The 14683-nt window shown below is 41.0% G+C and overlaps 1 protein-coding gene across 2 annotated transcripts in view; it reads right to left on the bottom strand.

The window, feature by feature from the left end:
* EIF3M (eukaryotic translation initiation factor 3 subunit M) overlaps nucleotides 1-6403 on the bottom strand; it is a 133121-nt gene extending 126718 nt beyond the window's left edge. For both annotated transcript variants that reach the window (XM_069223511.1, XM_069223512.1), the window contains exon 1: nucleotides 6251-6403. In XM_069223511.1, coding sequence (XP_069079612.1) covers nucleotides 6251-6292 — 42 coding nt within the window. In that variant the 5' untranslated portion in view covers nucleotides 6293-6403. The remainder of the gene's footprint in view (nucleotides 1-6250) is intronic.
* Between the last annotated feature and the right edge of the window lie 8280 nt (nucleotides 6404-14683).

Raw genomic sequence — 14683 nt, 5'->3', positions numbered from 1 at the left:
TGCAATGACCTATTTTGCTTGAATTATCTATCATTTGTTTTTGCAGTTAGTGAGATTATGCTGTGCCTGACTGGAAGGCTGCCTGACTGCGTGAGATTACATACTATGCAAGACTTATGCTGCAACTATTGGTTGTTGTTGTTTTGAATTGCGCTCTTCTGTTGTTTTTCTCCTGCCCCAAGCAGGCGCCTTGTGCTTCTCAATAATCCATTTACAAGCAACACAACATTACACTTTTTATGTCACCTGTTTAAATATTTTGATATCTCATTAACTGTCCATCATTTGAAAATTACCTGAGCTCGAGCGTTTCCTGTACCTCTTGCTCCTGGGCCTAAAAATGGGACTTCATTTAAACCGGATTCTTCAGCTTCTTTGAACAATTCAAAGTGCATATACAACCTCCTTCCTGTTCATGAACACAGAATTTCTGGACATATTGCCATTAGCTCTACCTGAAACAACCAAATTTTCTTCTTACAAAAGGATTTTTTGGTATCTCAAAGGATACCAGAGTTAAGGACTTACACTCAATCTTTCTGTTGGTTCGTCTTCATTGTTATTTCTTATTGCACACTTCATGCTTACATTTACTTACTAAATATTTTTCAAACTAGCTACCTCAGTCAAACATGCAAAATTTAACTCTACCGCCTTTCTTCTAGCTAACTCCAGGAGAACCTAACCAGAGATGGTTTAAATGGAAAAACATTCATTAATTACTGAAAAGTATGTGTCTCCAATTGAGCGCCTGAAGAAAGAAAGAAAAAAACATTGGTGTTAATACACTGTTTGGGAGCTGAGGGACAAAACTTTTTTGAAAAACCTAAAAGGTGCACTTATGTGCATTTAAGAAATGGGTATCTAATTTATTTTTATGGTCCTCACAATGGTTTAACATCCATCCACCATTATTCATCTTTTTTTATTTTATTTTTTAAATATTGGCAATTTTCAAATATATTTTAGTACATGATGCCTCAGAGAAATGGTATCTAAAGTAACACAATAGAACAGCAAAATGGTTTTAAGTTGCATTTTTGTGCACATTTTATTCTGAAAGCAAACCTTTCACTATTGTCCTTTTATGCTTCTGCATATATCTGCAAATAATCACGGATCATTATAGGTAGCCTCAAGTTGTTAATTCTTAAAAACATGGGTGCATGTTTTTATATTGGAACCAGGTCTGTTGTGCAAGCTGAAATGATAACTCCTCACGTTTCCTTAAAGTGTTTTTCCTAAAGGTAAAAACGTAATTATTAATGAATCATACATGCAAGACTAAACAACTCAGACAAATGGATTCAAATTTTAACCTTAGTGAGAAGCAGTCTTCTTTCACAGATCCATACTGTGGTACTGTAAATGGGCGACTCGGGCATATTTGTCATAAGCATGAAAAGAAGCATGCAAACAATATGCCCTGGGTGTCGGTGATAGGAATTCCAGACCCTTGACATGGCATAACGTGGTTGACACTGTTCGATTTGTTTACCATTCCAAGATAGCATCTTGGTGGTGTAAATAAAATCTTTTGGACTTATTGGCCTTGCCAATGTCTGTCAGTAATGCTGTACCCCATTGGCAAAACCTTTATTTGCTAATGCTGCATAGCAAATCTACAACAAATCAATAACGCCCCGGCCAGACTCATCCTGAATATCCCCCGCTGAGAACACATCACTGTACATCTGAGAAACCTCCACTGGCTCCATTTTGAGAAGATCAACCTCAAGCTCCTCGTACATGCTTACAGGGCCCTCCAAAACCTTGGACCCAGCTACCTCAACCACTGCATCACCTTTTACTCCCCTGCAAGATCCCTCCGCTCTTCCCAGCAGTCGCTTGCCACAGTACCACCCATAAGAAAGTTCTCACCCGGAGGGAGACGCTCACCTACCTTGTGGCAAAATGTTGGGCCACCTTACCTCTCCACCTCAAGACAGTCACCATTGCTACCTCAATTCAGGAAGGACCTCAAGACTTGTCTCTGACTGGAAACCTGAGCACCTACCCCACAGCGCCTTGAGACCCTACTGGTGAGTAGAGCGCTTTACAAATGTTGATTTAATTGAGTGAATAAAACAGTCAAATGGGGTTATTAAAAAAGTTGCAATGACAGAGCCTCGTCATTCTATAGGAGAGAGTATGCGTGCAACCATGAAAAGAAGCAGAGCCAGTTCTTTTTTACTGATCCAAGATGGATCGGCCAAAAAAAAAAAAAAAATTAAATAAACAACATTAAAGTAGCAGGAATGTATTTTCTTCAGAGGAGTAATAAAGCAAAATGTAATGCAGCGTGGGGTTCAGGAGGGGGAACAGCAGCCACACAAGAGGGAGAGTGCAACACGGAGGGAAGGAGGAGAATCACACGGAAGAGAGAGAGCAATGCGGAGTGCAGGGGAGATGGGATACCCACGGGGAAGAGAGCTAGAAAACACATGGAGTAATTAAGCAAAAAGTAGTTCCCTAAAATGAGGAGACAAAGGATCCAAGTCAATCAGTCAAAATGACTCTAAACAGTATATGTTCCAAGGGAGTGACTAGCACAAGAAACAAAAGCAAGCAAATGAAAGTGACAATTTTAAAAAAATACATACGCAACCAATGAGTGGAATCTATGCTCACTGCAGGTTGACAATGGGTCTTTCACAAGCAGACAACTTGTGCTGTCTGGTAGGCAAGATCTAAAAAATTAATATAATGTGTGTGAATGAACCTCTAGGGGAAGAACAAGCCTGCAGCAAAGTGGATCTGCCCAGCGGTGCCAAAAAAAAAAAAAATAAGACCAGTGGGTGGAAGATTAAAGTCCACGCGAGTAGGCAGGGTGATGCACAGAGCAACTCTGAGCTGGGGGACAGGTAAGAAACTGTGAGGTAGATGAGCAACAAAGGAGCCGGACTTTGAGGGGTGGAGGACACAAGGGATGATCTGGCGAGGGTAGAGGGCGTGAACACACAGAGCCTGTCAGGTGTGGGGAGAGAAAGAATTGAGATGTGATGGGGAAGCAGTACACAAAGAAGAGAGGAAGAAAACATGCACTCCCAAGCATTGCTAAAAGCAAATGTAACAAGCAGTGGCAAAGCCAATATGTCTTGCTTTCTGGACTTATTGACTTTGCAACAGTTTTAAGTGATGATGTACACCAAAGTACTAGCTAACATTTTCCCCAGGGCCAAAAAGTATGGTCTGTGTTATGGCCAAGGGTTGCATTGATGTCAGCAGGGTGGGGGTCTTGTAAGAGTAGGACATGAGGTGGATGTAGGTGGAGAATAGGGTTTAATTTCATACTACCCTCTAACCTAGAGGAGATACATATTTAACAATACTGCTGCACGTTGTATCTTACTTGTGATCCATCTTACAGCACAATGGTGTAGGACTTCTCTGCTTGCTATCACTACTTTTAGTGAGCCAAGAGTGTAAAGTAACTTGATTACCAAGATTCTGTTTCATGCCAGTTCAGTAATCACAATCTCCTTAATCTCTTATCTGTAAACATTAGAAATGCTCAGAAACAGGCTTAGTAAAGGTGGCAAGTGCTATAAAAACTCTTTGACAAAGATCCCCACTTTGTTGAAACTGACACTAGACGTGCTGCTAGTAAAAAGGACCGTATTGGATGTTTCTTCTGATAGTTGTTTGTAATGTTCATGCACACACTTACTTTATTGCTGGTGATTATATCACTGTGTATTTTTAAATTTTTATGGATAGTCCTTTAAATGTGTCCCGGCACAGTTTGCAGCAGGTCCTATTGAATCTGTTATAATGTTTTTTGGAGGTCCGAATTACAGAGTGTAATAGGGAAACCTGTACATGTGCTTCATTGATGAAGACTAGTCTCTTTACGCATGTGTGTGTTAACACTTAGGGCCATATGTACAAACACTTTTTCCCATAGACACAGAATGGGTAAAAACCTTTGGTACATCTGGCCCCTAATGCTGAAGTAAAAGCTGAGAAGTGTGCACCAGATAATCAACAAGGGCTCATGTGCAAACGGCATTTCGAAAATGGCATGCACCAGAGGTGCTGGAACAATTTTCAGAGTGGGGGAGCTGTCACTATTGTTACATCATTGAAGTCATATGGATTGTGAAAAATCTATGTGCAACAAAGAACAAATCTCAGCAAATGTACTCAGCAGGAAAGTGGTAATGGTGTAATGTGTAGTTGGTGGGACATTACGAAGCACACTTTAGCAAATACATTACTAAAACATGATGTGGCAGCACACTCATTTACAGACAATGCATTGTCCACTGAAAGGACCACTCAGTTTGCACACACACAGTTTTACTGACAACACAATGTGTCGAAATCAGGTTTGGGTGAATATTTCATTTGTGCATCACAAAGTATAAACATTTGTTTTGTTCCTATTAAAATCTTTGTTTCCCCCACACTTCAGAATTTCAAAAATGTTATCATTTGCACTGTCCTAACTGCTAATATACTCTGACCTATCAGTACAGTTTTACAGTATTTAAATTTTGTTGTGTGCCACAAAACAATTACATCCTGAAGCCTTTCCTTTCAAAGTCCTTGTGCCCGGCAAGACTGTTACATATTTCACTTTGCAAAATCATTTCATTTTGTCATTTGAGAGTTAAAAGTAAACATCAACTTCCTTTTTAAAAGAATAAACAGCAATTTGTCAGAAGATAGAATATCTGACCTCTGCCTTTGTACTCAGAAAAATATGCCATGATAGAAGCAAAATATAAAATGACTCTATATTGCTCATTCTTGAGTGATTAACTGGTAGTGCAAGAGAGAGAAGGGAGACAGTTGAAAACACAAGCCTCTCAAGGAGTGCCTCACATGGTGGGCAGCCTAAAACACAGTGAATAGAACGCAAACAAATGTGAGTTACAAAACACAAAGCCAATTGTAAGCAATGAGCCTAATGCATTCCTCAGTAAGCTTTCAGCATGCCCCCAATATCTCTTTACTTTGTCTGGTAGGCTTCAACCTAAAAAGTAGTGGTTCAGAAACTACGATCCAGGAGAGAAGCATACTCAAGAGTCGAAGGGAAGCCTCCGAGTAAGCAGGCAAATGAGTTACAAGAAAGCCATCCCATGATAATAAATGCGCAAACCCGTTTGTTACACCTAAAAAGGAACAAATTATTTAAAATAAGCAGAGCTATCACACAAACGATCGCAAATAAAAGTAACTTCAACACAAGCACCATGCATAACTACTACTTTTTTCACTTCATAAAGGGCAATAGCACTTAAATGCAAACAAGCGCTTCACTACCAGAACACCGCTCACCACCAAATTCAGCATGTTGATCAAGATGATCATCAACAAAAGCGTTCTACACAACTTGCATATAACGCCCACCAAGCCTTCCGAGCACTTCTTTTTTGTAAAGATTTTGATCAAAACAGGAATAAGTGTCTCTTAACCAAGATACATGTAGTTTGAAACAAGCAAGCGCTAACCACCCTTAAAAAGGCTGGCCATAAAAGACCTCACCCAAACCACCCTAGTTCATTTGCCAAGTGCAATTCAGGGGACGAGTCCAATCCTTTACACAATCATCACGATTATACTAACACATGGTATAGCTAATCACAGAAATGTAAACTTTTAGGTGGTGTATGGTAGACAGAAGGTATTTGTTGTAAATGAAAACTATGCACAAGATTGTAATTGGGATGTTATGACTTTTGCTACTGCCGCTCCTATTCTTTGCGCCCATCAACGACATATGCCTGCCCTTTTTGTGCTGTCTGGGCTATACGTTTTTGTTTTCAAAACTCCAAATAAGACATTAATACATCACATCAGTGTAATCACCAACACCCGTTTCCTTTACCGTTAGCTTTTATTTACTGGGTTTTCATAACACTAGCGACATATTGGAATCCACAAAACAGCACATTCAGTGCTGTGTGGGTCTCCCACCCTTATTTGTGTTACTGATATCGCCCGACATTGAATGCACAGCTAATTCTTAATTTCATTATGGGCATTATAGATGAGATTACTACAAGTGTGCTGTTGACAATCTGTACGTCTAAGTATTGACATGCTAAAGGTCAGATTACTGTTAGGTCATATGCCCCGAAGTATTCTCATGCACATCAAAATCTATAAGTGAGAAGCAGGGTGAGAAAGCCAGGTATTAGCCTTTATAGACGTGCAGTACGATAGTAGACTGTGCTTGTAAGGATACACCAAGAGATCGACAGGGGACCAATCACTTCCCGGAATCGGGAGAGGCTCTCACCTGGTCCTCCTCCGTCACATCGATAAAAGCGGGAACGCTCATGTTGCTGCAACTTCACGGGCTGCTCAGACGCACGCCGCCACTGCAAAGAGAGCAAAGCGGAAAAGACAGCAGGCCGGCGCTACACTGTTACTTCCGGGTCATAGCTCAATCGCCTGACTCTTCTATGGCAGGCTCAGCATAACATATTCTTTGAAACTAGACAAGGACTCACATCGGAAAAAACAATGGGCTTTTTTTTTTTTTTTTGGTTTGCAGACACACGCAAGCGCCATTTTACAAGGACTTGGAACACCGTGCCCTCTAACGTGAAATTCGGTTAAAGCAAAGAAAGTTGTTTATTTTTTTATTATTTAATATATTGATTACAGCAAAACTAAAACCATATTTTCGGCTTAACTGTAATAATATGTGTCACAGTTAATTAAAAAATCCTAAGAATTAGTTTAGAATGCTGAAACGTTTATACGATGCCAGATAGAAGACATAGCACAATAATTAGTATTCTAAAACGTAATTAATTCAAGAATTAGTATTTTAAAACGTAATCAATAGAAACACCGCAAGATATTCTAATAGTTTGTTGACGTATGGTGTGTGCTTGGTTAGCGCGATTGCTCTCGGTGTGGCGGCCATCTTGAAACTGGAAAGTGATCGGTTCAAAGAAACAATATCGGGATTAAAACACTGCAGTGAAATCTCTATTATGTATTTAGTTGCAGTTTTATGCTATGCTAACTCGACCGAAGGTATTGTAGATCTGTACATGAGCCCACGTTACCGCATACAAGAACACATTTATATTTTTAGGAAGAGGGAAAATAAGTGGTCTGTCCAGAATTACTGGATTTTGAGCCAAAGTGGAGACTCTAACCTGTTTCCCCAATTCCAAAATAAGCAGCGCGTAGTCATCTAAATCACAATTTTGAAAATCATCCAATCAAAAACTTTTTAAGGCATACATGAATGACAAGTTGTTCAAACAACTTCATACATGCTAATATTTAGGGGAAAGTAGGAGATTAAAAAAAATAATCGGGAGAATGTAATTCCTCCAACGACTTCTATTGAAGGAGAGGCAATTTCAGGCGAAGGCAGCCAACTTTGTCTTAAAAAATTGTGAGTCCCCACCAGAATCAAGTTTATTGGCTTGTATACAACGTACCACTCATTATGTATGCCTCACAGAAACATAAAACGTGTTCTTCAGCTATTTTGCCAGTTGTGCATAGCTGGCAAACTGCTTGTAAATGTATGACATTTACATGTTTTTAGTTTGTTTTGCGTGACATTTCAATGGCTCTGTCTCAGGTACACAAGTCAGCTGTTAGATAGTAAACATTATTCATAAAAATGGGTCACTAAAGCGTAATATGAAACAATGTAAGAACATGAAACAATGAAATAACATGTTTTTTAAAAGCCTAAATGAAAACTGTGCACTTTGAAATGTGCCTACTCTGGTGTCGGTCATCTTGAAGTTTAACATGAAATTAAATAATGACTAATCAAAATATATTTTGTTTAATCATAATTAAATATACCAACAAGATGATTATTAATAATGTACAAGAACGTTAATGGTTTAGATTTAAATTAAATGATTTGGGGCCAGATGTACGAAGCCTTTTGCATGTCGCAAACTGCGAAAAACGCAGTTTGCGGCATGCAAAAGGCCGAACGCGATGCTCATCCTCAAATTGCGAGTCGGTACCGACTCGCAATTTGGGGATGCGACTCGCAAATAGGAAAGGGTGTTACCTTCCTATTTGCGACCGCATCGCCATGCTGAGTTGCTTTGTGACCGCGAATGCGGTCGTAAACCAACTCGCAGTTACCACCAGTGTCACACTGGTGGTAACTCATTCGCAAAAGGGAAGGGGTCCCCATAAATGGTTTCGTAATTTTTTTAATTTTGCAACTCGTTTTCCTTTAAGGAAAACGGGCTGCAAAATGAAAAAAAAAAATGCTTTATTTATAAAGCAGTCACAGACATGGAGGTCTGCTGACTACAGCAGGCCACCATCCCTGTGAGTGCAGGGACTCGCTATGGGGTCGCAAACTGCGACCCACCTCATGAATATTGATGAGGTGGGTCTTTGCGACCCCTTAGCGAGTCGTAGAAGGTGTCTGAGACACCTTTCTGCATCCCATTTTGCGAGTTGCAAATTGCGAGTCGGTCAGACTCGCAATTTGCAAGTCGCAAAATTTTAGTTTACTACATCTGGCCCTTAGTCTTCATGTTTTAGCATTAGTTAAAAGGCCTCATGTTTTAGTAATTTTCCAGAGGAAAGAATGCTAACTTCGCAAAATAATGTTTCTTCAAACATCCTATGTGACTTGCACAGTGAAAATTTCTGTTTTGCTTCTACTTTCCTTGAGATAAAAACTGTTATTTTAACCCCTTCGCTGCTAGGCCTTTTCCCCTTAGGTGGCAAAGCTTTTTTTGGCTATTTGGGGTAGTTCCTGCCTAGGCCCTTACAACTTTTTGTCCACATAAGCTACCCACGCAAAATTTGCGTAATTTTTTCCAACATCCTAGGGATTCTAGAGGTGTCCAGAGTTTGTGGGTTCCCTTGGAGGAGACCAAGAAATTAGCCAAAATATAACTAGAATTTCATTTTTTTTTTTGAATGGTAAAAAAGGTCTGTAGAAGAAAGATTGTGGTTTTTCCCTGAAAATGGCATCAAAAAAGGGTTTGCGGTGCTAAAATCACCATCTTCCCAGCTTTCAGGAACAGGCAGACTTAAATCAGAAAACCACATTTTTTAAAAACAATTTTGGCATTTTACTAGAACATACCCCATTTTTACCATTTTTTGTGCTTTCAGCCTCCTTCCAGTTAGTGAGCAAAATGGGTGTGAAACCCGTACTGGATCCCGGACAGCTAAACATTTCTGATAACATTTCCCGATAAAAATGGTATCTCACTTGTGTGGGTAGGCCTAATGCCTGCGACAAGAAATGCAACATGGACACATCACATTTTTACATTGAAATCTGATGTGTTTTTTGGAAAATGTCTAGCTGTGGATTTTGGCCTCTAGCTCAGCCAGCACCTAGGAAACCCTAGCAAACCTATACATTTTTTAAAACTAGACACCTAGAGGAATATGAAATAAGGTGACTTGTGGGGCTCTCACCATGTTCTGTTCCAACCCTTTGCAAGCCTCAAAATGTGGCAAAAGAAACATTTTCCTCGCATTTCAATGATAGAAAGTTCTGGAATCTGAGAGGAGCCACAAATTTCCTTCCACCCAGCATTTCCCCAAGTCGCCTGATAAAAAGGATATCTCACTGTGTTGGTAGGCCTAATGCCCGCGACAGGAAATGCCCCAAAACGCAACATGGACACATCAAATTTTTACATTGACAACTGACGTGTTTTTTTGGAAAGTGCCTAGCTATAGATTTTGGTCTGTAGCTCCGCGGGTACCTAGGGAAACCTACCAAACCTGTGCATTTTTGAAAACTAGACACCTAGGGGAATCCAGGCTGGGGTGACTTGTGGGGCTCTCACCAGGTTATGTTACCCGGAATCCTTTGCAAACCTCAGAATTTGGCAAAAAAAACACATTTTCCTCTCATTTTGGTGATAGAAAGTTATGTAATCTGACAGGAGCCACAAATTTCCTTCCACCCCGCATTACCCCAAGTCTCTTGATAAAAATGGTATCTCACTTCTGTGGGTAGGCCTAGTGCCGCAGACAGGAAATGCCCAAAACACTACGTGGACACATCAAAATTATCAAATACAAAACTACCTGTTTTTGCGAGAGAGAGGCACCTACGCTTTTGGTCCTTGGCTCAGCAGGCATCTAGGGAAACCTACCAAACCCAGACATTTCTGAAAACTAAACACCTGAGGGAGCCCAGGGAGGTGTGACTTGCGTGGATCCCCCTGTGTTTTTTTACCCAGACTCCTCAACTTACCTCAAATTTAGCTAAAAAAAAAATCACATTTTCCCCACATTTCTGTGTGGGATCACCGCACAGACACAAATTTCCTACCACCCAATGTTCCCCTTAGTCTCCCGATAAAAAGGATACCTCACTTGTGCAGGTGGGCCACGTGCCTGTGTCAGGGAAGAGCCAAAACATGTTGAAATTGAGGGGGTACCAAAGTGGGTCCAAAACGACAGTTTGATTAAAAAAAACAAAAACATTTTTAAGCTGACAAGTGGGGCAGAATTTTTATTGTTGTGGATGCGACAATGCTGGGTGGTAGGAATTTTGTGGATTCCTGCAGATTTCATAAGGTTCCATCACAAAAATGTCATAAAAATGTGTGATTTCAGCAAAGTTGGAGGTTTGCAGGGCATTGTGGGTAAGAAAATGGTGCGGGGTGCATGTGAAGCACACCACCCTGGACTCACCCAGATGTTTAGTTTTCAGATGTGTCTAGGTCTTGTAGATTTTACTACATGGTAGCGTCCCAAAGTCCAAAAAGTGCAGTCCTCATCACTCCAAGTGGGACAATTTTGAAAGTTAGACAAGCTCTCAAATAATCAAATGTCCTCTTGCGTGCAGTGAGATAAGATCTTTTAGTGTGCGGGGGGAGAGCTGAAAGACTGTTATCCCCTTCAGTTGGGGTGGGGGCATAACCATGCCCATACGGGTTGGTAGTCACCACCCCACTTCATTAAATTTTTTAATTCCCTGGCACCTAGTAGGCTTTCTGCTCCCCTGGGGAGTGGATCGGGGGTAATTGCCCCATATGCCCACCAGTGGGCAGAACAACTTTGTCCCCACTCTTTTTTGAAAAAAAATCTTCCCTGGTCTCTGGTGGGCTTTCTGCCCCCCTTGGGGGCAGACTGGCCTTTCAAAAATAGACTGATCTGCCCCCCAGGGGGACAGAAATGTCCAACAGTAATGTGCCCCCATGGGGAGCGACCCTTGCCCAAGGGGCTGCCCCCCCAAACAAAACACACACACACACACCCCAATCCCTGGTGCCTAAGTGGTTTCTGACCCTCCTGTGGGCAGATCGGCCTAATAGAAATAGGCCGATCTGCCCCCACGGGGAGCAGAAATGGCCTAAAATAAAATTGCCCCCCAGGGGATCGACCCTTGCTTAAGGGGTCGCTACCCAGCTGTAAAAAATGTTTTTTTAAAAACCCAGGGGTCTAGTGGTTTTTGCCCCCTGGGTAGATCGGCCTAATTAAATTAGGCCGATCTGTCCCAAGGGGGGCAGAAATGGTCTAAAATAACCCTCTCCCCAAGGGGAGCTACCGTTGCCTAAGGGGTCGCTCCCCTTGCATGAAATTGACTTAACAAAAAAAATCCCTGGTGTCTAGTGGTTTCTGCCCCCCCCTCCCCTTGGGGGCACATTGGCCTAATAAAAATCGTCTGATCTGCCCACAAGGGGGCAGAGATGTCCAAAAAACAATTTGCTCCCCAGGGGAGTGACCCTTGCCTAAGGGCTTGCTCCCACGTCTAAAAAAACAAAAACAAAAAGATCCCTGGTGTCTAGTGGCTTCTTCCCCGCTTGTGGGCAGATCAGCCTAATTAAAAAACACAAATCCCGCATTGCGATCAGGCTGCAGGAATGCCTAGAAAGACATGAAAGGAAAGGAAAGGCCTTTCCTTTCCTTTCATGTCTCTTTGCCTTCCCCCAACCCCGATCGGAGGAGAAATGCAGCATTTCTCTTCCGATCATGCTGGAAGCTGAGCTTCCAGCGCATTGGGGGCGGCCTCTGATGAGGTCAGACCTCATCAGACGTCACTGGGCGTGTCTGGGGGGATCAAGAGTAGAAGGGGAAGCGATTCCCCTTCCATCCCTGCCCAGGGGAGGGGGGTGGGATGTCCACGGGGGGCTCTAGCGGTCCCTGAGGGGCCGGGTCCAGGACCTAACGGTTATGTCCTCGGCACCTGAGCGGTGCAGCTGAGAACGTAACCGTTACGTCCTTGGCACCCAAGGAGTTAACAATGAGCCTCAGTGCTCAATATCATGTTTTCATGTTTCATATTTGCTTTTGTACGAGTTTTTCGTTTTTGGTAGGAAGCAATGTGATGTTTTTATATTGTTCAAATGTAATTAATCACGGAAGCTGGAGTCCGGAGATGAGAGAGGAGTGACATTGTAAACCAATCATGAATGCAGAAAATGTGCAGAGATATATCTGAAGCGCAGATGATGTTTTATTGGCTGCAAATTCAAAAAGTCATATCCAATAGAGGCTTAGTTAGTAATTGTTGGGACTTTAATATAGCAAAGTTTTGGGTGATGTAAGTTAGTTCTGTTCCAGTTTTATGCAGAGTTAGATGTGTTTCTGTCTTTGCCAGTGATTCTAATAGTTCAGGTATATTAAGCCCAACTTTACTGAACTGTGTCCCCTTCATGTCCTGATGCTGTTCTCTGAAGACCTGATGTTCCTGCACTCTGCTGACGAAGATTCTATTGATTGCTGATTCATTTAGGAGAAGTACAACCAATGTGCGTTTGTCTTTTTTGTAGGTTTTTTTTCTTCCTCATAAAATCCAACTGTTTATTTTGGTTAGTGACATAGTTAGATGTTTTCCAAATTAATTTTTGTCTTATTTTTCTGTTTGCATGAAGCCCACACATACTTTTCGAATTAGAATGTTTGTTCGGGAGGCCTGATCTAATATCTAATTTTGAATGTATACTAAATGATTGTGTTTCACGCAGCCGCACACACTAAATGTATGCTATTTTCTGTTTTCCACTTGATTCTGTTGTTATTCTGCATTGTTTTATTTGGAATGTCTAATGCTACATGCTTTAGTTAAATTGAGATTCTTCAGGCGTTTTGGACAGCTTGTGATGTTTCTGTATTTCTATCATTTGGTCTTGTGCATGATTTACATGATCTTAAGATTGTTAATCTAAAGGGCAATAAATGTTTAAACTTTACTAAACTGGTGTGGGATTCATGGCCACATAGGTTATGGTGTGTTTAAATTAGTGATTCCAATTGAGTATGTTGATTATTTGATGTTATGATTGATCTTTATTAGTTCATAGTGTCTGGATGATTTCACACTCCTATCTGAGTCAAAAGGTCCGGGTCGACCTCTGAGGGTAATTGATGTTTTGCCCTATATGTGTGATCTTATCATAATAATATAAAATCAAATAAGGTCTGTCATGCCCACAGAAGTTGGTAGCAGCACAGGATGGTTATGTCTCATTAGGAGGGAATCATCTGATGGTTTCGTCCCATTAGAAGGGAAACATCCTGTGCCTAATAATTATATGTCATTGAGAAAGAATTGAGAGATTTGGTTTTACCAATGCTTGTTGAAATGTTAAATAATTTTTTATTTATATTTTAATGTGGTTTTGCCAATGCTTGTTTAGGTGAAATTTGGTTTTGCCAATGCTTGTTTAGGTGATATATGGTATGTTTTCAGTGTTCCCAGTGATTGAGTTTTGAGTAGGGTTTCAGCTCGCAATGCTTTGGCAAATCACAGGTGAATTGTGATGTGTGAGGGAAATAGGGATTGTGCATACTCCAACGTAGTTTATTGGAGAGTGTGCGTTTTCCAAAGGGTGAGAGTGGGGAAGTCGTCGTACTTCAAATGATTGTGGTGCTTTGTGCTACAAAATTGCCCACGTGGTTGTTGATGTATGGACTCTGCATGGTCTAAGACTCCAGAGTATTGTACAAGTGTATGAGACACTTGGTTGTTGTTGTAATTTGTGTGCTGTGTTAGGTCAATCGGGCGTGGTTGACAAATAGTATTTTCCAGTGTTTGTGTTAAAGCAGTGCTAGTTTGACAGATATTGGTGATTCCTGAGTGTACAAGGAGGATCTGATATTAGTCAAGGGTGAAATTTGCTGGTCAAATTTTACGTGCGCATGAGAGAAAGTTGAAGTCGAAAGAGTAGCTGTCAGAGCTAAAAGCCACAGTCGAAAATTCCGTAAGTCTTCCAAAGTGATTGAGCCCCTACTTGTAGTAAGCAGACAAGTTGATTTGTTGATTTTTCTTTAGTGCTCGCAATATTTTTGCATATGGTTTTCGCGTGAATTGGGTTTGAATTGCGGCTCATCCGTGAGGCTTTGTCAGCCTCTGTGTGTGTGAGGTCATTGGGTCTGTGCTTGGATTGATCGGTTTGTGAAAAGGAGTCACGAACGGATTTGTGGGCAATAGCTGTTTACTGTTGGGGGAGAGCAGCAAGCAAAAAGTATTTTGGGATTGAATTACATCCTGTTTTAAATTTAATTCGTTTTAATTAAAGGTGAAAATTAAAATTTTCAAAGCCTTAAAAAGTGCGATAAGAGGATATGCTTTCATTCAAGTCAGACTAGGAGAAATTGCCCTGCTAGAAGGTACAGCCACATACATCATAATTGGAGAGAAGGGTCCATCAGCATGTATTTGGTTAAAACAATGGTGCAAAATTACAGAGAAGGAAAGGAGCTTAGAGTTTCCTGCTCATGGAAGTTTTAATATGAGAATTTTTGA

This window comes from Pleurodeles waltl, chromosome 3_1 (assembly GCF_031143425.1).
Source record: "Pleurodeles waltl isolate 20211129_DDA chromosome 3_1, aPleWal1.hap1.20221129, whole genome shotgun sequence".
Taxonomy (NCBI): Eukaryota; Metazoa; Chordata; class Amphibia; order Caudata; family Salamandridae; genus Pleurodeles; species Pleurodeles waltl.
Note: the sequence above shows the minus strand (reverse complement) of the source record. Positions and strands in the feature narration are given on the sequence as shown.